At 38.1% G+C, this 22682-nt stretch overlaps 1 protein-coding gene across 1 annotated transcript; it reads left to right on the forward strand.

The window, feature by feature from the left end:
* Window positions 1-155: 155 nt before the first annotated feature.
* On the forward strand, window positions 156-17934 carry TMEM267 (transmembrane protein 267). Its single transcript, XM_039566766.1, has 5 exons — window positions 156-311; window positions 2343-2528; window positions 2914-2957; window positions 4050-4437; window positions 11400-17934. The coding sequence occupies exons 4-5, from the start codon at window positions 4126-4128 to the stop codon at window positions 11733-11735; spliced, it is 648 nt and encodes a 215-aa protein (XP_039422700.1). The 5' UTR covers window positions 156-311; window positions 2343-2528; window positions 2914-2957; window positions 4050-4125; the 3' UTR covers window positions 11736-17934.
* Window positions 17935-22682: the final 4748 nt, after the last annotated feature.

Raw genomic sequence — 22682 nt, forward strand, 5'->3', positions numbered from 1 at the left:
ACTAAACTCTCACCGTCGATTTCCCTCCCAGCACTTTAAGGAGCCAAAGCGCGAGCACCCAAACCCTGTACTTAATCTTCCTGCAAACATTTCCCCCTCACAACCAAGCCCCGCTCCCCGGACCGGGCGGGGATGGGAGGAGACGAGGCGGGTCCGGGTCCCAGCCTGCTCCGCGGCCACGCATGCTTCCTAACCGGCTCCCTGTGGCTTTTCCTGGCCCTCTGCCTGAGGTGCTTCCCAGCCTGCTCCGGCCGGGATCGGGGCGGCTGAACCCCATGGGGTGAAGGGCGGATGGCGGCGGCCGCACTCAGGTGGGCTCCGGGCCGGGCGGGGCGCGGGCGGCGGCGGCGGCTCCGGGCCCCTCACCCGCCGAGGCCCCGCGCTTCCCCTCACGCTCCTGCCGATCTCGGGTTTCCAGGTTAATTTTCTGTTCGGTGTCATTTAGTTTGTTCTTCAGCATCTTGGTAAAATCCTACCGCTTCCTTCTGGGCTTTTGTCCTCTCCAACCCCAAAAATGCACTATAAATATCTGGACTAAAAATATTTGCATGATCACCACAACAATGCATTATAATTATCTGGCCCAAAAATATTTGCATTATCACTCCAATAATGTGTTATAAGTACCTGACCCAAAAATGCTGGCACTGGTCAGTTCTTCACCGGTAGTCTTAGGCTGGGATCTCCTTTTCCATGAGATCGTATGCTAGAGGTTTGAGCTGGTGTCTTAATTCTGCTCCATGCAGTTTTTAATATAAATAAACATCCAATATCAAATAATGAGGGGTTTAGGAGATTATAGCGTTGTAAGGGATTACAGTCTTTTAACTCCTTGTGTAGAATGCATAATTCTGTTATTTGGCAAGGTGGTGGTCAGTTGTAGGACCTGATGATCTCAGATGTCTTGTCCAACCTAATTGATTCTGTGATTCTGTAATTTTATGCATTAAATTCCTATACATATTTGCATACCGGAAAACACTGGGCAAAACTGTGGCAAAAATTATGTTGGGCAATATTTCTATGTGGTAATTTTAGCCACTGGATTTTTGTTTTCCTCATACACCATGGCCTCTTAGTGTCAGCTGTTTTCCCAAGAGTATATTTACAGTTTTGATCTAAATATCTTCTTGTGTCAGTAATTTAAAGTGTTAACTATGCATTCATTAAAATTATCATGATGATATCCTTAAATTAAATTAAGCATATCCACAAAATTGCGTTTTGAGACTATAGACAGAGATTGTGCTTAGTTCTTTATCTCATGTAAGAATGACATGGGAAACCACAACTCTACGCAGGATTACTCTATCAGCTGTTGTGTTTTATGTAAAACCAACCTAGAACTTCCCTTCAGGATGTTAACTGGACCGACCACACAGCAGTTTTTAAGCATTCTTGTGTGAATTTTTCCCCACTTTCCTGTTCTAACAAGAATGTAAGATCCACAACTGCTTTCTGAGATTTATAGGCTGGAAAATTTAGGCTTTATTGTGATATTTTGTAAACAGTCTGAAAAGCATCATTTTTCACAGGAAAAAAGTTTCTAGTTTTACATTAAAATTTGTAATTTCAGAGATTATTTTGGTTGAACACAGTTTTGCTTTTTCTGGTCTGACTTCACTCTTGATCTGCAGAATATTTCTAGGTAATGCTGTTGTACCTGGGAATGTGATACGATTTTTGCACAGGTGGCACTCACTTTTGTCTAAAAGGGAGGCTGAGACAGGCTGTTTAAAAACAACAGTTGGACATGGCTCTTGACTGCAGTCAACCTGAAGCCAGTTCTGCAGCCTGTTCTTCATTCTGGCTCAAAGAACACATGTTAATACTACCCGTAGTGAAAGTATAAGCCTAAAACAGAACTGACACAGACTTCTGTTGCTGTATTAATTTCTAGATCTCTCTTTATCTATTCCAAGGTCACCGAGTGATGGGGTGGAATTAATAAAGAAAGCCCTGAATGGGACTCATAAATGTTTCATTAGGTGGGAATCTTCCAGGCACAAGAAGAAATCTGTAAAAATGGATTGCTCTATCTGTTGAAGTGCAATTACTCATTGGTACTGTTCTTTTTGAACTTTGTATTTTATTATCTTTTAGTTATTATCATGTTCCATTTTTATTTCTGCTCTTACCTTGTTTTATGGTCTTTTTTTCTGCTTTCTTTTACAGAGCTTCAAAGTGCTAGCTGAAGTTGCCTTTAGCTCAATTATATTTTTTTTACAAATTAGTTAAATATATGTTTATTCTTTATGAATTGTTTTACTGTTGTTCATATTTCATGTATGCTGTTTTGCATAGTATCAGTGCTTACTGGTGCCTGGTTTGGTTTTATTTAGGATGGAACAAATGGTGTTTGGTATTTCCTGCACTGGACTGGGCACACTGGATTCAGAAAGCACGGAGGCTCAACACTGAGGCATAGACCACATTTCCTACTGGAGTAAGACACCTGCAATGGGAAAAAAAATGTTCTCCTAGTCCCAGGGAAAGTTTGATTCTGAATACTGGTGTGCTTTTTAAAGGTATGTTGCTACATCGCCTCTTCACAAGTTGGATTGTTACACAGTTTTTATGGTAATTTTAAATGAAATCCAATCTGACATGATGGCTATATAGAAGAAACATTTGTGACGAGATTGCCATTTTTTCCTTAAAATGGAATTTATTCATCAATGTCCCGTGTACTGGAAGGTCACCCGCCAGAAAACAGCACTTCCATTGTTTCAGGAAATACTTTGTTTCTACACATTCATTCCGAAGAGGCACAGTCACAGTTAACAGACTCTAAACTTGACCCACTTTTTTCATCTCTGTGCAAAGTCCATGTATTATTCATGATTTCTTCTCTTTTACTTTTTTAAATGTTTTCCAAATAAATGATTCAGTGGGCTTTTTTTTTTCCTACAGAGATGCCAGTAGTTCTGTCTTGTGGATAATTCTACAATAAGCAGGTGTGTAAATAATCTGGAAGAAACACTCATAACTTGTGAGACTTATAATCAATAATCAGTTTAAAATCATAAATTGTTATGTGTCAGCTTAGGAAGTCTAATACACTCAAAAAAGGCCCTACGGATTAAGGATTTACCTAATAAAGAAGGGTTGTCAAGATTTAATGTATTGCACAAGAATGGCAAACTCGTGGGAAGAATCCATTTTTAGGCAGGATATAGGCTTTAAAACTGTGGTCTGTCCCTACAGCTCCCCAAAAAGACTAGCATAACAGCTGGGACAGTTAGAACTTACCTTGCAAAAAGAGGAGAGTTATGAGGGTAATGTGGCAGACAATAGATAAGTCCTGAAAGTAACAGCAGACTTTTCTACTGGAGCACATGCTAAGGAAAAGCTTAGGTAGCTTTACTCTGTAAGGAGGTGGTTTTGGTTACTTTGGTTGACTAAATGATTGTTGCCTTTGTGTTTATTATAAATAGGGAAGATGTTTTAGTAGGTTTGGTTTTCTTAAGGCTTATTCTATGTTCCAGTCTCCAAACTAAACAAGGTGTTGCTCAGGAGAGGGTGCCAGGGGAATAATTCATATGTTGGCAAAGAATGTAAATTAAAATAGTGCTTTGGATTATAGATTAAAAACTCAGTTTTAACAGTTATTGTATGAAGAGGTCTGGGATTTTCAGCATCAGTCCTAAGAATCCTCCAAATTGAATCTTCTTTTATTATTACAGTGTAAAGTATTCATTGGATTAAGTCATGTCTTTAAGATCAGAAGGAATCTTGAAGCATATTCAGTGTATCATTCTAGATATATTTCAAGTAATTTTGTAATATTTAACATTTCAGTAAGTGGAATTAGAGCTCTCCATATTACTTATGCTGATTCTAATTAAACAGGGCAGGTGTTTTAATTCAGAGCCGTAGTGTTCCAGTCAATAAATCAGCTTAATTGACATAAAAAATTCCCTGGGAATGTTAAATGCAAACACTGAATTTGGGTTCTTAATGCCCAGTGGTAGCTGTCATAGCAAATGCTTTGTGCAAATGGATTTTCTTTGTTTAATAATTTTCTTTCTGATCTGTGATATTTACAGAACAGCTGACGATACAAAGGACAATGCACAGTGTGTGTCCTGATGACGTTTTGTGTGCTGTGACTTGATTTTTGTCATGGCATCTGAGACTGAAAAGGCCCACGCTCTTCTCCAGACTTTCAGTACAGCCTCAGTTATTTCCAGTCTAGGTTTGGGAATATTCTGCTTTGTAGCAGACAGACTTCTGCAGTTTTCCTTCATTCAGCAAAATGACTGGCTCCGAGCCTTATCTGATAATGCGGTGCATGGTATACTGGGAATGTGGTCCTGGGCTATAGTGATTGGACTCAGGAAGAAAAGTGACTTCAGTGAGGTCACCCTGGCTGGCTTCCTTGCCTCTGTCATTGATGTGGACCACTTCTTTCTTGCTGGATCCCTGTCGTTAAAGGTAAGTCAGTAGATCGGTAATTTGTTAAATTTCGTTATCACAGTTTACTTCATTGTTCTTCTACCATGTCCTAGACAAAAAAAGTTCCATTGATAATTTAATTAAATACATTTAATAGCTATACAAGAATTATGTTTATATGCAGTTGTTACGATTTTAAAAGCCATAAAAATATTTTACATCTACTGTTAAGTTTCTGCTACTTAGAAGGAAAAAAAGGAGTTTTGCACATATACATGCTATTCTAAGTGTATCACATAGTTGCTTTGTTATCCAGCTTAAAAGAGTTAAGTGCTGCCTTGCACACTTCTGTGGATGAAGTGGATTATTCCATTTCTCTTTACAGTAAGGGTTAGAAATACCTGAAATGTGGGGTAGAAATATGTGAAACATAGATGATAAAGCTTCCATTTCATTTCATCAGTGTTTCTGAGTAATACATTAGTTTTAGCCAGCCCTAAATATTTCTCCCATGAACAAGCTATATGTGAGCTGTCACCTTTAAAAAGTGAGGTTGAAAAAAAATTTAAACAAGCAAAAAAATAGTAGGAAAGCAAGCATCAGCTTATTAATAAAAGTAAAAAGGTGAATTGGCTCCTGTTAAGGAGTGAATGGATCATCATCCATTTGCAGAACTGCTTGTTATGAGACAGTTTCTCACATTACCAGATTATGGCACTCTTTTTCAGTAGTTTTCCTCCTCTAGTTTGCTCATAATACTATTACACTGTTGATAGGGCACTTTCATATAGCTCAAAGAGGAAGGATGGAAGGGACAGAGGGAGAAAGGAAAGGAAAAGGAAAAGGAAAAGGAAAAGGAAAAGGAAAAGGAAAAGGAAAAGGAAAAGGAAAAGGAAAAGGAAAAGGAAAAGGAAAAGGAAAAGGAAAAGGAAAAGGAAAAGGAAAAGGAAAAGGAAAAGGAAAAGGAAAAGGAAGGAAAGGGGAAGGGAAGGGGAAGGGAAGGGAAAGGGAAGGGAAGGGAAGGGAAGGGAAGGGAAGGGAAGGGAAGGGAAGGGAAGGGAAGGGAAGGGAAGGGAAGGGAAGGGAAGGGAAGGGAAGGGAAGGAAAAGGAAAAGGGAAGGAAAAGGGAAAGGAAAAGGGAAAGGAAAAGGAAAGGGAAAGGAAAAGGGAAAGGAAAAGGAAAGGGAAAAGGAAAAGGAAAGGGAAAAGGAAAAGGAAAGGGAAAAGGAAAAGGAAAAGGAAAGGGAAAAGGAAAAGGAAAAGGAAAGGAAAAGAAATCCTGTTCTTTATATTCATGTAAGTAAGGAAGAAAAATGGTGTACCAATTTTTTAAAAATATTTCGGTGACGTCTAAGTGCAATAAGCAAATATTGCTTATAGTTGAGATGTAAAAATCAGATTTCCAATGGAAAAATATTTTTTGTTTACAGTATCACTATTTATTGTAGAGAAAAGATGCCTTTTATTTGTGCATTTCGTCAGTTTTCCCCTCTTGGCTGAGGAGAAAGGGAAGAATCAGGTCCCTCGACCTACTGGCCACATTCCTGATGCAGCCCAGGATACCACTGTCCATCTTTGGCACATGGACAGTCAGACACCAGCATGTCCTGGTGCCTGGCATCATTATTTCCTAGGTAGTCTGTAGTTCTCCTCTTTTCTGTACTTCCTCCATGGAGAAATACTTACTGTACAATTATAAAGCTATATAAAGAAAAGGAAGGTTAGCTTGGTTGATTAATGGGTCCTATAATATTATTACTGAATAACAATATGGAATAGAATATAAATTTCTAATTATTCTCATTTGTTTTTCCTTATTTTAAAATCACTGAATGTAATTAAATGATTAGCTAGCTATTAGAAAGTATTAACATTTTATTGCTGCTTTTTCATGCATTTGAGATGATTACCAGTATTTTTCTTAATTATGACCACTAGATGTCAGACTTCACCGATGCCTGTTTGAAAAGTTGACTATTAAATTATATCCATGGAACTGGGAGGTGACCTGCCTCTTGGCAGTGAGGCAAGGTTAAATGTACTTACACGTTTCATGATGGGGAATGTTTGTGTAGCCTAGCCTATCCCTACAATGTGAAACCAAGTAAATTTTCATAATTTTGTCACTTAATTTGTAACTGTTGTTTCAGTTCCCAAGCAGGTAGCATTTCATTTTCTAATCCAGCCTGAAGTATTGTTGTTGACAGTTAGATCTAGTTTTCTTATTCTTTGAGGTTTTTTTGCAAAAGACAGCTTATTTCTGTGCTCACCCCAAAATTGTTTTTCAAATCAGAAGCACAAAACACAGCAGGTAGAATCATAGCCCTTTTAGTAGCCAAATGTACTTAGCTGAGGTAAGGAGAAGACAAGATGCCCAAAGGCTTTTTCAAAGTGAATTGCCTACCAATTCCTTTCCTTTCCACATATTAACTGGGCTAATAAAGGAAATAATCCAGTGTAGGTCTCTTTACTCTTAGAGTAAAAACATCATTACAACTTGCAAAGTTGTATTCTTTACAAAAACTCTCTTCTCAACTAAATAACTTTCAAAAAAAAACAAATCTTAGGAGAATAAATTTATGTTTTCTAAACCTCATACTATTTTTCTCCTCCCCTCTGTATTGCTTTTTTGCCTAAATTACCTTTAAAGGGTACTGTCCAAAACCATGAGTAGTATTTTAGGTGAGACTTCATTTGAGCCAAATACCATAGATTCATTCCTTTCAGTGGCACAAAAATACAGTGCTTCTGTCCTTTTAAAAATAAAAAGTAGTGTATTACATGTTCTACATCTTCTTGAAGTGCCATCAGAGTCCCTTTGGTTTGTGATGTAATGTAATCCCCATAAACTTCTCTTCTGTGTGCTGTCTGGCCAGCTAGATCTGATAGTAATGTGTGATTTTTCTTTCCTTGGCTTAATATGATGTGCCTCTCAGTTTCATGGCATAATTTCAGGCTGTCACCTATGTAATTTATTACTTTGTGGGATACTTCTTTACTATGTATTTGGTAGTTACAGTCCCTTTCTTCATCTTTAAATTGCATGATTCAGCTTACCTGCTTTAAGAGCCCACCATGTTTGCTGCTTTTGCAACACATTACGAAGTAACTAATAAATTAGTATGTCTAATTAAGTAACCACACCACTATTACTAATTTGTACCAATAGTATTTTTCACATTACTGTACACAATTACCTATAAAGCTCGTTATCATCACTTTTAAATCTGATGATGGATTATTTTTTATGGAGTAACCTTTTTATGCAGCACAAGGCAGCGCTATGTTCTACCTCCAATTGCTACCTTCACACTACTCCAGTCACCTCCTTCTGTTCCTGCTGACACAGCTCAGTGCTTGGATTGTTTGGCTACTGGTCTGTTTTACATGGTCATGATTATTTTTCTGCAGTATTCAGGGTAAATAGTCACCTGTGGTATTTATATATTTGCTCTGATAAATACTTCTGTACCAAGTGCCATGTGATCTGACCTTTTGCCCACATTATTTTTGCAACCAGTATGAAGTCTACAATGACTTCATACTTGGAATTTGTAGTTCTTTGTGTTCCATGTAGTTTTTACTGTGCACGTAAGTGTAGAAGAATCTGTCTCACTGACAGATCTAAAGGTGGTAGTTCCTACAGCCTGTCATCAGTCAAGAGTGCAGATATGACATGATGGGCTGCTCCCAGACTCCACCAGGATTGTAGCCCAGACACTCATGTTGCAGAACAGACATGCAGAAATTGCTGTCTTGCTACTAAAGACTCGCCAAATTCTAGAAGTGTAGTAAAGGCAGTCGGTGGCAAACATACATAACACTGCTGGGAAATGTGCTGTCCATGACTGACCTGGGCTGCACAGGAGCATTTCTAGAACTGGAGAATAAACTTTGCACAAGCACAATTAATATAGAATTTAGTATGTTACTATATTGTTAATATTACTACTATAATATATGTTACATTGCATATGTTAGTATAAACTAAAGACTTCAGGCTTGTGAGGCACTGTAGAGTATGAGTGAGGGAGCATCTGTTGTTACATAACATCCATGGTGTCACCATGAGCGTTAAAGCAGATAATTTGCGTGGGTTCTCCTGCATGCAGTTATTGTCTCCTGTCTCCAGCTGCTCATTGTAGTGAGAGAGGCTGGAGGAGCAGCAACTTCAAGATGATCTTCACCTGACTGAACACATAGGCAAATGGAAAAGGTTATTTGCAAATAAATTCTGTTTGCAGCTTTTTCCAGGAGGTTTAAAGCGAAAAAGCTTGTACCTTTTTTTTTTGTTTGTTTGTTTTTTTTAAGATCTGGTGATCTCTAAAGGCAAACAAATTTGCCTGTTAGGAAGAAGAGAGTATAGCAGCTTATATTATCAAACAGAACTATCTGTCTCTAGGGCTTGGCAACTCAAGGATGTAAGTGTTCTTTTAGTCATAGAATGTAAAACAGGAAGCAGGCTGTTCTTCCCTCAGACCTTGGGCAACAGCATATCAGAAATTTTATGGCTGTATTGCAATTACAGAATAGGACTTTCTCTTGCTAAAATTGAGCACACAGGTTTGCTATATGAACAACCCTGCCATCTAAAATTTGTATGAAAAGAATTTAAGCATCACCTTGGCACTAATACTGATAAACTGTGTACATAAGTAACATTAAAATTTTCCTTACTCACAGTGTTGCTGTTGGCACCTAACCTTAATAGGCCAGAGGGAAAAGACTAATTTAGACATTGCTACTGGCTTTTTTCAAAATGCAGAAATAGAGACCAGTCAATAGATTATCTGCTGAAACATATCACTATCCAGGTTTTTTCAAAATTAGGTTAGTATGTACTTTTGAGGCTCTTGTTGACAGTAACAAAAATCTGACTAGGGCAGGTGATAAAACACTTTCACCATCACAAGATTTTTCTACTTTAATCTGTGAACAATTACAGCAGCTGGTGAGGGGTCAGTATCTCTGACCGAGGAAGCTGTGACCGGTCCGGAGAGATGGTCCCAAGAGAGATCGTCTTCCCGAGGCCCGGTGTCTTCCCTCAGCTGCTGGCAGGAGGGCCCGTGCAGAAGCTGTCAGCTCTTCAGTGATTGTCTGCTCGTGATTTCAGCTCAGCTCTGCAGGGCAGCCTCCAGGCCGGACCAGAGAGAGACGAGAGGCTCATGTAGCTGTTCCGCACGAGGGAGCTTTATTAGTTCGGCGAAGGGGAGCCAGGGACGGGCAGCTCTGTGTCCTCGCAGGGGCAGGGGGCTGGCTTTATAGGGATACAGGAGTGGGTGCCAGAGGGTAAGGGCCAATGGGTTACAAAGGATCTGCATAGAGTCCCCCAGAGGATTCTGGGTTTGCCTTCTTCTTGCCATAACTGAAGAGTGGCTGCCTTTCCAGGGGAGTTCTGCTGGGAGGTTTAGGCACTCTCCTTATCTCAGCAGACATCCCTCCAGGGCAGGGGCTGGGCATACCCCACAAACAACCTGCTTGTGTGAAACAGAACTGAAGTTGGAGAAAATACACCTTTTGCACCAACTTAAATGAATTGGGTCCACAACATTAGACTTAAAAATTGTTGAGACAGTTTGTGACCCAGTTTGTGTCGCCATTACTTGATCAGGACAGTCATGGACAAGCATGTGGTAGGAAGCTAATAGAGCAAAACTTTCTGCAGGCCTTTTAATGTTGGCTTTGGTTTAAAGCATGAGCTGTTACATTTCAAGGTAGTCCATACCTTCCCATCTCTGTGTTAACTGGCTAAGGCTAGTTAAGTTTCCTTGCAGAGAAGATAGGGTTCCATGCAGTTATCTAAATTATGCATGAACTTGATGAAACTGTTCCAGAGTCTCATTGCCAGGCCCTCTTGGTGTTGAATCCTGCAAGGATTAACACAACAGAAGAATGAACAGGTTAGAGATGCTTTGTTTACTTCCTGCAGTAGGTGCAGTGAGGGATGTGTTCAACACAGCAAACAGACAACACCGTCACGTTGTATCTCTGGTGCCTGTTAACAGTCTTTCCAAATGTTCACCAGTATCTGAATTGAGCCAATGAATATTGTATCAGCACTTCTGTAGATCTTTTAGCATTGTGCTGTTGTTTCTTCTGTGCTTACAGACACAAGAATCTACTGATTTGTCAAATAGAAATCCAGAATACCATTACGGGTTTTTTGCTGTGTTTGAACTTGTGGTGCTAGTATAGTTGCTACTGAGTACACCCACAAAATATCTTCTCAAATACATATATTAAATTAACATTATCACTTCTTCAAATGGGTAAATCTAATCTCACTAGCTAGACATTCACCTGATTAAAATCAATGTCAGGCTTTCAAGTGAGTTACTGTTAAACAGGTTGTTGAGACAAAAAGCCCAGTCACAAATGTTTCAGATGTTGGCTTATGAACTTTGTTTTGCCTGTCCATGAAGAATACTGTCTCAAGGTGATCAGAATACATGTAAGTTTGATTATATTTTTGTCCTGTTAAAAATTATTGTTCTGTTTTAAACACTGTGCAACTGAAACGACATTACAAGTGACAACTCTAGTAAAATACAGGTGGTATTTTTGAAGGTAAATGCCATGAAAGCACATTATTTATTTCAAATAAAACATATTAAATATTTCAAGTGTATTGCGTGGTTGTTTTCCTTTTAATTATCTTGAAATTAAATACATATAATTAGTGCAGCAGATTATACAAGTCCTTGCATACCACATGACTATATGACAAATAGGATGCCTCATCCCTCTCCTTCCCTGTCTTGGTGTTGATAGTACTTAGGAGGATGCATGATTCATATCATACAGTAGAGAGACAGGGCAGCACACAACTCTCATGCATAAAATTGGTTTTAAATTAATTGCAATGGAAAGGAACAGTATGTTTTTCTTTCTGCTTCCACTTAGTCACCTGACAGTACACCTGTAGACACTCATGAAACTTTTTTCTTTTTTTCTCTTGTCACAATTGTAGCCATTGGTAATAATATTTTTCTCTTCTGCAGGCTGCTCTGACTCTTCCACGGAGACCACTTCTTCATTGTTCTACTGTGATTCCCGTGGTGGCTCTGACATTAAAGTTTATCATGCAGCTTTTCAGGCTTAAGGACTCATGGTGCTTTCTTCCCTGGATGTTGTTCATATCCTGGACTTCTCATCACGTCCGTGATGGGATTCGTCATGGCCTCTGGATCTGCCCATTTGGAAAAACTCCTCCCTTGCCGTACTGGCTGTATGTGGCAATTACAGCATCTTTACCTCATCTATGTTCATTTATTATGTATTTAACGGGCACTAGAGAATTAATGTCCATAAAACATGGAATCCACATTGATGTGTAGGAATAATGACTTTAAAGGTGGTTTGTGCTAGCACTGGAAATAACCTGCCTGTCTATCACTGAAGGGTTTCCTTATGTTTCCTACACCTTCTGAATTAGGCATTTTAAGGTTTTGGAGCCAATTACAGCTCTTGTGTCAATTCCTTGTGGTCATAGAACCTATTTAATGAATGACAATAATTTTATGTCTGTACATTCCCCTTGTAAAGTGTGTGGTATTCCATGATAGTTCATGCCTAGCAAGCTGATTTATAAAGTACTTAGTTTGTCTATGTAGTAATTACATTGCATTTTGCTGTCATGGTGCCATTCATTTGATCACCATTCACTTGGATTTGTATTCTGCCTTTAGAGAATACATTTCATCTAGATAGTATTTGTATAGCACTTTAAAAGTGAGAAGTTCTATATAAATGCTAAGTATTACTGAGGATACTTCTAAAAAAACCCTCAATTAGCCTTTTAAATTTATTTATATGTTAGGAGTCCTACTGGACTCTTGTATTCAACCATTTTAAAAGAAATACTGCCTGTATTTCACACTGTCTATCCACACCTCTTTGAACCTGCAATCACAGAGTTTTACTAAATTCTATATTCCCCTGTAGTTGCTTGGTACTAAATTTGCAGATGATTACTAGCTTCAAAATTAGAAAGGAGTAGACAGTTTGATTATAGTATTATGGTGTGTTGGCCAAATTGTTTAATTTTTTAAAATACAGTAATTATGAATACTATTTAATTTGGAATTTTAGTAAATATTTAAGGATTATGTGAAGATTCAGGGAGACACAAGGAAATAAAAATTGTTCATAATACAAGTTTGTTTAAAGACATTACTACTCAGTAAAGCATTTTCCATTAAGTGCAGTATCATCCTCATAACTGTAAAATAAAATGCATTATTATTATTATACATAAATAGAAATTTCCTCATAAATAAGTTCCTTAAGGAAAAGTGTTATTATGCTGCAGGTTTATGAGGTAATAATTTGCACTATGGACTATTCAGTTTTCATTTACAGACATGTCTCAGAAATCTGAGTCCCAAACTAAAAGTTGTCTGGTCTTGTCTAACTAGACAAGATTGTCTAGACTTGTGTAGTGTATGGTGTACAAGCTGAGAATGTCTATTAATAATTTTAAAATTTTTTATTCATTTCCCATTAAAGAGATGGGGCCTTAACTACTCCAGCTTGTGGTGAATAGCTGTCAAAGGGGATAATTTTTATGGAATTGCATGTATAGGGTAGCATGTGCTTAAATTAGGTTACCAAGGGGTGCAAGGGTTTATGGGATGTGTACATTTACATTATTAAATGTGTATTAGGATAAAGTTTAAAAAAAGATAAATTATTAACTGGGATGCCTGCCTTAATGAGTACCAGAAACTTTCTGTGGCTGCAGAATACTTAAGGCTCTTTGCAGCTTTCTATGCTACTTACAGAAAGTGTCTCACCTCTTTAAAATGTGACTTTCCAAGAATAGTCTCTGCCCTGTCTGTTCTTCATGTTAGAAATGTATACCAATGCAAACTTGTCTGATAGTACAGTGGGCCTGTCTAGCCTTTTTTATAAAATGAATAAAAAGTTTCTTTCTTGGAAAGAAGATTGGAAGAGCAAAACATTCCTTAGAGGGTTATCCTCGTGCTGTGGGTTTCTGTCCCTTAGAGTTTTCCAGAAACAGTGTAAGAAATGTCTTGCTTTAGAGCCCTCAGATCAAAACTGTCTTTTATCTAAAGGCATGATGGTTTACAAGGGCAGCATTGCTCATTCATTTACTTCTAGCCTGTATTTTAAACTACAGGCTATGAAATGCCAATAATGAATAAATTTTGTGCAAGGGGTGAACACCAAAGCCCATTTAGAAAATCTTCTGTATTCTTGTTTCATGGTATAATATTTGTATAATTTTGTGCTTTATCCAGATTTCGTGCAAAGGGAAATGTATATAGGAACAAAGTGTAGAATTATACTTTCTCAGTTTTAGACTGTAGCTGTAGTGTTTCTGGTAACTGTATGTCCACCCACAGTCCTTAAGATCAATACTGTACTGTTCTAGATATGTTTAAGGATCAGTTAATGGGTACATCTTCAGTAGTTTAAAACTACATAGTTTCATTCTCTTTATTTCTAGATATTTCTGTGTGAGCTTTTAGAGTAACTTTGAGCTGTATTTTGAAACACTGTTTTTTCTGGCCTTGTTCTTATACCAGTTCTAACTCAGCAATAGGTGAACCCCACTCAGATACATATTAAGGAAAGTAGCAAGTACTTTGTACCTCATGACTTCTTTCCCACCAGACAGATATGGCGGTCTCACACCTCAGCCTGACATTTAGGCAGCTTTCGCTGAGGCCATCAGCCACTTTTCAAGGTAAACTGACACGCTGCATGTACTGCTGTAATTTGTGGGTAGCCAGAGTAGGGTACAAAGGAGAAGTTAGGTGTCTGTTTCAGCCTGTGTGTCGTGGGCAGAGTGGGAGCTACAGAGTTTATAGAGAAGCCCTCCTGTTGAGTCACAAGGCACAGACAGGACCCTCTTGCTTTCTAAACTCCCCACAGAGGCCTCTGGGTGCAGCTGGATCCAGCCTTAGCCCTGGACTCTGTCAATGGTTTATGTTAATGGATTAAATAGGTATTATTGAACCTTTTCACAGCTTTGTCCCACAGGATTAAGGATGACAAACCAGAGATATTTATATAAAAATAAATTATTTATTATGATACTGATGAGACTAAAAGATCTTAATCAGAATTATTTACTACACAGTATAGGTAGTTCTAACTGCTAGTCTAGTTCAGTCCACTATTTTTGGAGCAATATTGAAGCAATTATAGCAAAGGTAGCAAAAGAAATTATGAAGTAGAGATTGGTGTTACTCACCCATACCAATGAGTGTGGGCAAATCTCTTTCTCTCAGCTTCGAGGGATAACCTTGAGGCACATCCCAACTCAAGGAAGGAATCTCCACACAAGTTCCAGAAAGGGGATTGTTGGAAGACTCTCCCAACTCGTTAAAAAGTAGGAGTGGGCCATATGTTTCCAGGCCAGCTGTGTAAGCTCAGCATCTGTAAATAAATTAGTAGTAGTAGTAGTAGTACCACTTGTTTGTTGCTTTATCCAGTACTTTACCAGGTCTGCCACAGCTTCACCTCTCTATCAGGTGTGTCGAACTCTGGGATTGATGAGGCAGGCTGGTTTCAGCATTATTCAGCACCAAAAGCACCAGGACAGCCCCCTCCTGCATTCACCACTGATAGCTTTGCAAACAGGGCATTATTCGAGCTGTTTTAGTCCCCTCCAGGCAGAGCATCCTGCTACACTTCCTCACCCAACACCTGCCTGCTACAGGTGAATTGTCCAACAATTCCTTACCAGGATTTCAAATTCACTGATGTTTCCAACTATGCATTGATACCTGCCATGTGTAGCAAAACCATGACAATAATAAATCAAGGTACTAAAAATATAATGACTTCGTGCTTTACTGCATGCATTACTATAAAGGGTAAATGTAAAATACAAAAAAGCATGTGAATGACACAAAACATGGTTTGCAAAGTCAAGGTATTGATGTTGTGCACAATATATGATAGATATCACTAAAATATTAGGTATTTCAGTGATTCTTTTAATAATACGCGAGTCTAAACATTTTCCATGTATTTTCAAGTTGAACTTAAAAAGTTGAAGAAAGTGTAGGGTTTTTCTGACTTACTTTGTTAGAACTGTGCTGCTCTTTTTTCTTGCTTTAATGGATTGCTGCCATAAAAAGTAGGTACTAATAGCTGCCAAGTTAGAAGAAAAATGTTAGACTGTTTCTTCTCCCCAGTCCTGGAGAAATAAGATAAAATTCTCCTAATTCCCTAGTGGCCTTAACAGAATGCGTGAACATGTTTCCTATCACTTTGTGTTCTAGTTTAAAATGTAGTCTGTATTTTCACCTGACTGCTGGCATCACTTATTTCTACAGTGCAGTACATTATCATGTGCCCTTAATAAGGTATTGGTAAGTGAATTATTCATAATTGATGCCATGTCCCAAGGAAAATAATGCTAAGTTTGAATTAAACTGAAGTAATTTTTACTGCAGGCCACTGATACTGACTTACTATGAGAAGAAATTTCCTTTGCTAATGGAAATAAAGTTCCAGAAAGAGAGAGAAGGGGTTAAAATTCAGTTTGAAGGAAATGTTAGTACATAGTTAATTTTGGACACATGTATTTTTATTCCATCACTGTCAGTACAAAGCTAACTGATGAAATGCATCAGAAGAGTACATGTCTGTTTGAGTAATTGAGCCAATCTAAATACTGTCAATTATGCAGATTTATTCAGGGCAGAAGAAATTTCGTATTCTCAAGTGTTACACATTGTGAGCTTTGATCAGCTGGTAATTTTGAGCCCACAAAAAAGTTTTGTTTCCCTGCTACAGGCAGACCTTGCAGTGAAGCAAAGGAAGAGCTGTCAAGCTGAAGTACCTTTTGCATTCATCTCAAAAAAACAGTAGTAACACTTTTCCTCAAAATAATAAGTTGGTGCCTTCAGCTCTTTCTTAGGATTTCCCAAATTTTACATACTCTGCATTGAATTTTTGAATTTATACTTTCAAATCATATATTTGAATTCTGCATTGTAGAATTATTTCCTGTTATTTAAGCCCCCTATTAAACAGTACTTGTATTTTTTGTATATACATATATATATATGTATATAAATATATATCACACACTGATTTTTCTTTCTATGTTCATATTATAATTTTCCATTTGTTTAGCCTAATTTTGTATTGATTTTTCCTGGGGAGAGGAGAAGTGTTTGTCTCAGTGACTGGGAAACCCCGGTATGCTATGACTTAGCAAAAACATTTTAGTGCAATGTGCAGGAAACCTTCAGAATATTGAAAACTAGAAAAGAGATTATGCTGTCCTTTTGATGGAAGTGTTCAGGAGGTTTCTAGGCAGTTTTTAAAAACAGATTTGTTTAATCAAAACTAATAGACCAAAAGCATTTGTCTTAGTAAAGACAAGTGAACAATCTGCATGGCACGGGATTTGTGTAATGAAACTGTTGCAGGGATAATTGGCCAAGTTGCTGCTTCTATATCCACCACCATGGAAACAACTCCTTTGGCCAAGGAACGTTAGTAATATCCCTGGAGCTTTCCTCATGTTGCCAAGGGAATTCAATCTTACTTTGATCTCATTTTTCCCTTTAAAAATTACATTAAGCAAGAGCTCCTTGCCTGGTATGGGGTAATTTCCTTAAACTGCTGTCCACTCATTCACATCAGTTTTTACAGATAAGCCAAAGAAGCTCGGTACAGTAACTGTGGAAAATAAATTAAATCAAAGGTAGTGGACATAATACTGGCATAAGGAATTCAGAAGGTAGAATGCTTCTAGTTTCACATTTCCATTCAAATTGCTGATAATCAAAACCAACTCCTTTTTATGTATTACTGCCAACAATTTAGGAACATAGTTTGTGGTGACTGGTCTAAAAATTGGAGGTGTTTGTGGGCCAAGTGAATATTGTAAGATTCAAGTAATAAGGCTTTATCAATCTATTTCCAAAAAAATCATCTGTGTCATCTTGTTTGTTTAGCTGTATACAGTATGTAGATACACTCAGTTATTTCCTAGTCTTATTGTGGAAACATGGTGGTGGCTTGGGGAGTTTTGGTACAAAATGCTCTAGCTAGCATGACCTTTTAACACAAGTAATTTTTGTTTCATTAATCCATGAAGAGATAGATCTTCCCTTCTATTTGACATGTTTCATTAAGGTGAAAGTTTGAGTGCTTTGCCAACATCTTTTGTGTGAGTGTTCTGTATGCCTTATACATCAAACATAAATAAGCAAAGTAGAGGCACTCAGAACTTCATACTATAAAAATGTGTGCACATGATTTATTTGTAATTTTTCCACAAAGTGAAAAATAATTCCACATGCTCTAGCATCATGCATTTTGCATTTAAATATCTATATAAATGTTGACTAAATGGTATTTCTAGTAATTTTCTATGGCTACAGAGACACTGTCAGTGTTTCATGTGCTCTCCTGGTGCTTGACTTAGCTCAGGTTGGATAATAAGCATGGTCCTGCTGCCTCAGTGTACCAGATACCTCAGCTGGCTGTAGAAAATGTAAGAGGTTACTGTCTCATAGTAAACAATCACAGAGACCTTTTGTATTCAGTGTGTGGCTGCTCAGTCTATTCAGTGATGCTTAAAATGTGATTTATCTCTTCCTAAAAGAGATGTATGCTGCTGGTGTACTGAACTGCATTCCAGTCGTCACAGATTGTTCTAACTAGATGGTACATGACTATAATTGGGACTGTAGATTGGGCTTGTCTTCCTGTCCTTCACGTGATTTCCTCTTGCTGGAGGAGGAAACTTACCTCTTCACAGACTATTTTATCCAGAGGTTCTTTGATGTGTAACATAATAATGTAAACATTAAAAAGTGAAACAACTAGAGGCAGTTTTCAGGAGGCACTTATGCTATAGTTGCTTCTAGACTGGCATATTTCAGTAAAGGGATGACCAGCTTTTTAAAATTAATTTTAACTTTTAAAATGCAGATGAAGCATTTATTGTAAAGTTAGACAATTTTATCAAAATTTTTCCAAACACAGGAGTTTCTCTTTGGAAGATGTCACAGCTTCAGTTAGAATAATTATTATGGCTCAAATTTTCAGTGCCAAATCTTTGCTTCAGTTTACTATTTGTTCTAGATTCAATTTAAGGACTTAAGACTAGGAACATGAAATTTGTTTAAAGTTTGCACCTTTTTCTCCCTTGAAACTTAACATAGAAGAGGCTCTGTTTAAGTATCGTAAAGTGGAGCTTGTATTAGGCACTAGTCTCTGTGGTAATATAGAAAAAAGCTGATCACCTGATACTGTCATGATAAATATTTATTGCAGTTAGAACTCCTGATACCACTCTGCAGCACTACCAGGGAGATGTGTGCTGTGTTTGCTGCTGCCATCTGCACACTGGGCACAAAGAATGAGTGCTGCAGTTAGTTAAGGGAAACCATGGCTTGAGTATGTGCTGAATGGGGCTCCATCCTTCAGTGGTTTCCATCTGTGTTAAAACCTGTTTCTGTTACAAAGAAAATAATGAGTTTCCAAAAAACAGGGCTTTTTCCCTGAAGCATTTCAGCCACTGAAAGTCTTGCTGAATGATAAAGTTTCTTGAAAACTCATTTCAGGTAAGAATACCAGTTTGGCAGTGACTTGATTTACAAGTATATTCCTGCTGTCTATTTCAAAGTGAGGAATGTTGGCACATTTCTGTAGTTCTCTGTTGCCTGGATTAGCTTTGCAAAAAAAGGACATGTTTTCTTAGTCACCAAGTGTGAGCATTTCCCCTCTTTATAGTGAACGGATAGAAAGCTTTGGAAGACAACTTTTTTTGCCTTTGGCACATATTAACAAGCATTCACCTGTCATGGTTATGAAAGGTATTCAACAAAAGGTGGAAAATGCCTTGGACTAGGCATGCACTGAACCTTTAATCAGAATCTGTCCAAACTGCTTACATAACACACTGTAGGTGAATCTCCTCTGGAAGAGAGTAATTGAAAGCATGCAAAAGTCTATTGGAAAACAAAGCATTGAAGGCAGAATTACTTTGCTCTGGCTTTTTTCTTCACCCAGTTGTTCTGCCTCCCTGCCTTGCAGGAGGCCTGGCCTTTCAGTGAGTTTGTTCTCATTGCCACACAGTGCGCACGTACTCCAAGCTTTCTTGAAAGGGGAAAGGTTTCAAATGCACAGGTGAAGGTGAATTGCCTGAGTGTAGAAGAATGCTCTGTTCCTCAGCTGGTGGTAGGTGATGCCCAGAGGGGGTGGGGGAAGCACCTCTCGAAAGGATTACTATTTATTAAAGGTAGAGAACACATTATTTCCCTGGCACTGGCAGTATTTCATTATGCCAGTGCATCTCTCCAGTTTCCCTGGCAGGAGTTACTTTACTCCTGGAGATGGAAGCTTTATTTTTCAGTTGAGATTCCATACTGACATAATTACATCTACAGAGGTAATAAATATTGATGTTCTCAGTGTAATGAGAACAGCTTCTACTAAATTTTTCCAAGTTTGTGCTATATCTAGACTTGCAAAAAAAAATTAAAAAAGCAATAGAATTCTTTGCATTGGAGATGTTGTTTGAAAACACTCACATCCTGTCATGTTTACAAAGGGTGTTTGCTATTTCTGCTTCCTTTCCATCCCAAAGTTAAACATAATTGAATACTTTAGCTGCTTCACACAGAAGGAAAGAACTTGCGGAGTTAAATACAGAATAAAATTTGGTTTACCAATGTTCTGAAGGTTTTCTGCTAGGCTTTCAAAGTCAAAACAGTTGAGCCATACAGAAACATGAACATGCGGAAACATGAACAGTTGGGACATACAGAAAATACACTTCAACACTACTGAATGTTCTATTCCTTCATACTTCATCAAAATAAAACTTCACTGCCACTTGTTTTCTTTCTTCCAGTCCATGGCTAGTCCTTTCTTTTCTCTATCCATGACTCTCCTGGTGGTAGCATTTCACATCTGTCTCCAATGTGCTTTGTAAGAATTACCAAATCTCACTAAGATCCCTAATCAGTTTATAGGAGGAAAAAAAGCTTATTGTCTAATATGAACAAGTGGTGTAACTGGGCCAATAAGTGTGTTCAAAGATAAATTCTTTGAAGCTGAATGGATAATGTTATGATGAAATGTATTTCTTCAAGAAAAAGACTGATCTATAGAGGAGCTTGTTTCAGACTCTGTAAGGACTAGCTTCATGGTTAAATGGTATGTACCAGTCACTTCCTGCTAGCTGACCTACAGTGATGAAATAGTTTGGGTTCTAAAACTACAAAAACAGAGCAGGTTTTGCAAACAACTTTCCAGTGCCAGGAAATGGGATCTGGAATAGTGATGAGGAACTAAGATACCAAATTCACTTGCCAAAGTAAATCAACTCCATGCCCCATATTAGTCAATAAATATACCTGTGCAGGACTCTCTCCATCCAAGTATTTGATGGACTGGAAACCACTGGAAAATTTGAAGAAAACAAGCATTGAAAGAGATTACAGGAAATCAGTCTGTGTCGTGTCCTCTGGAGGGCACAGAACCGTCCCTGGGCAGGACAGTCAGCATTTACTTGAAAGATTTGTCTCTTATTCCTGTTTGATTTCTGTTGCAACCCAAAGACTGGATGTCTGAAGAAGTGGACAATTCAGGGTGGTCCATCCTTAAATTGAAACATACAGTCAGTGGTACTAGAGTGTAAATGAGCTTAAACAAAAAATTTAGTTGCCCAACTTCAAGTGGCTATCATAACCTAAAACACATTTAAGTGCAAATTTATACCTGTGTATCTTCACGAATCACAGTAACTCTTTTACATCTGTGCAGCCTCGATCTGCTGGCTGTGAGATGACTTCGGTTTGCTATGGTAGTTTCATGATATAACCTTTACTGCAAATGAGGAATATTTGGTGATCAGATTTCTTTAAGTGGAATTCAAAAGAAAAGCAGGCCAAATCCAGCAACCAGAGCCCTTCCAGTATTAATAAGCAAGAACCGTAGAACATATTATTACATATTATTAATAACAGTCTTATTAATAATTTATTTGTCCTGGGTACTGCAGGGAGGTTTCAGTCACTAATCATTTTAGATGTTGTGTAACAGTAGCTCAATCTGTGCCCAAGTAGTCTTATAATATAAATAGTTTGGTTTATACCATGTAGGTAACATTTTACTGTAAAAATATGAAAATAGAAGAAGTGATTCTAATCTTGTTTTTAAAGAACAGACCTTATAAATGTAAACTAGAACTAATGAATGCAAATTATTAGTTCTTTTTTCAAATTGTTGGCATTCCCATACCCCATGGACTTGTGAAATTCATGCTTCTGGTATGCCAAAAAAAGAGAGGCCAGGAATAATCCCACTTTTTGTGCTTTTTCTTTAAATTCATGTTAAAAAAAACCCCTTAAGTATGTTTTCCTGAGACAGTGGCTTCATGGAGAATGATGGGGAGGATCTATATCCAATTCATTCATCATTTTACTGTTCAAAAATGTGGTCTCTCTGTGTCCCATTGTTGGTAGAGTACAGCCTTTTTCAGAAGCATGGCAAATCCGATTTTTTCCAAATGAGACAGTAGAAATTAACCCAACTGCAATCCTGTATACTGTGTTTCATCATAACATATAATGGAGTAGCACAGTGAAGTTATTTTGTTATTTCCATTCTGAAAAAAAACAAAAAGGACAAAAAAAATTGAAAATGGCATGGGGAAGAAGCTGTTTTGGATGACTGCTCCTTGCATGGTGAGTTTCCCCACTTGTGCCAAGCTACCTGACAGCTCCAGAGACACAATGGGCATTGATAGGAAATTTATGGAAAGACAGAGTGAAAACATGTTTTGCATTGGGCCACACGGCCTGTTTAGAAAGGAAAGATCCTTCATTAGTGTCACCCTCACATTTCTTAGCCTGGGCTATAGAAAGCGTAAAAGAAGTCTTGGCCTACACTGGGCTTAAAGGAGCTGTGAATTCAGCTCCAAATGAAGAACCAAGTATGCTGTGTGAGACTGACGAGTGCAGCACAGCCTCAGAGACCTCAGAGTTGTGAGGGGACAGCTACCTGTTACCTGGCAAACCTGAGGTCATGTGAAGTTGTATAAAAGCCTCAGTGCTAGCTAAATAACAAAAATGTAACATGAGGGCATGGTGCTTTATAAAACAAAATGTAATTTCCTGGTATAAACAAGGGCCGCAAGAGATCATAGTTCAGGGTTGGTAATGACTTCACAAGCTGCTGTCACAGTCAGTGAATTTGGGTCAGAAAAAGAGGTAGAATCGCATTTGTCCCCTGTAAAACTGGTGCAAGGCTGCTGTTCGCCACGCATTGCTGCCATG

The sequence above is a fragment of the Corvus cornix genome, chromosome Z (assembly GCF_000738735.6).
Source record: "Corvus cornix cornix isolate S_Up_H32 chromosome Z, ASM73873v5, whole genome shotgun sequence".
Taxonomy (NCBI): Eukaryota; Metazoa; Chordata; class Aves; order Passeriformes; family Corvidae; genus Corvus; species Corvus cornix.

Bases quoted from the DNA above. Each gene is read 5' to 3' on its own strand.
- TMEM267 (XM_039566766.1), top strand. From the start codon at position 4,126: ATGGCATCTGAGACTGAAAAGGCCCACGCTCTTCTCCAGACTTTCAGT. The intron at 4,438-11,399 runs GTAAGTCAGTAG...TCTCTTCTGCAG, and splicing joins CTGGATCCCTGTCGTTAAAG to GCTGCTCTGACTCTTCCACG.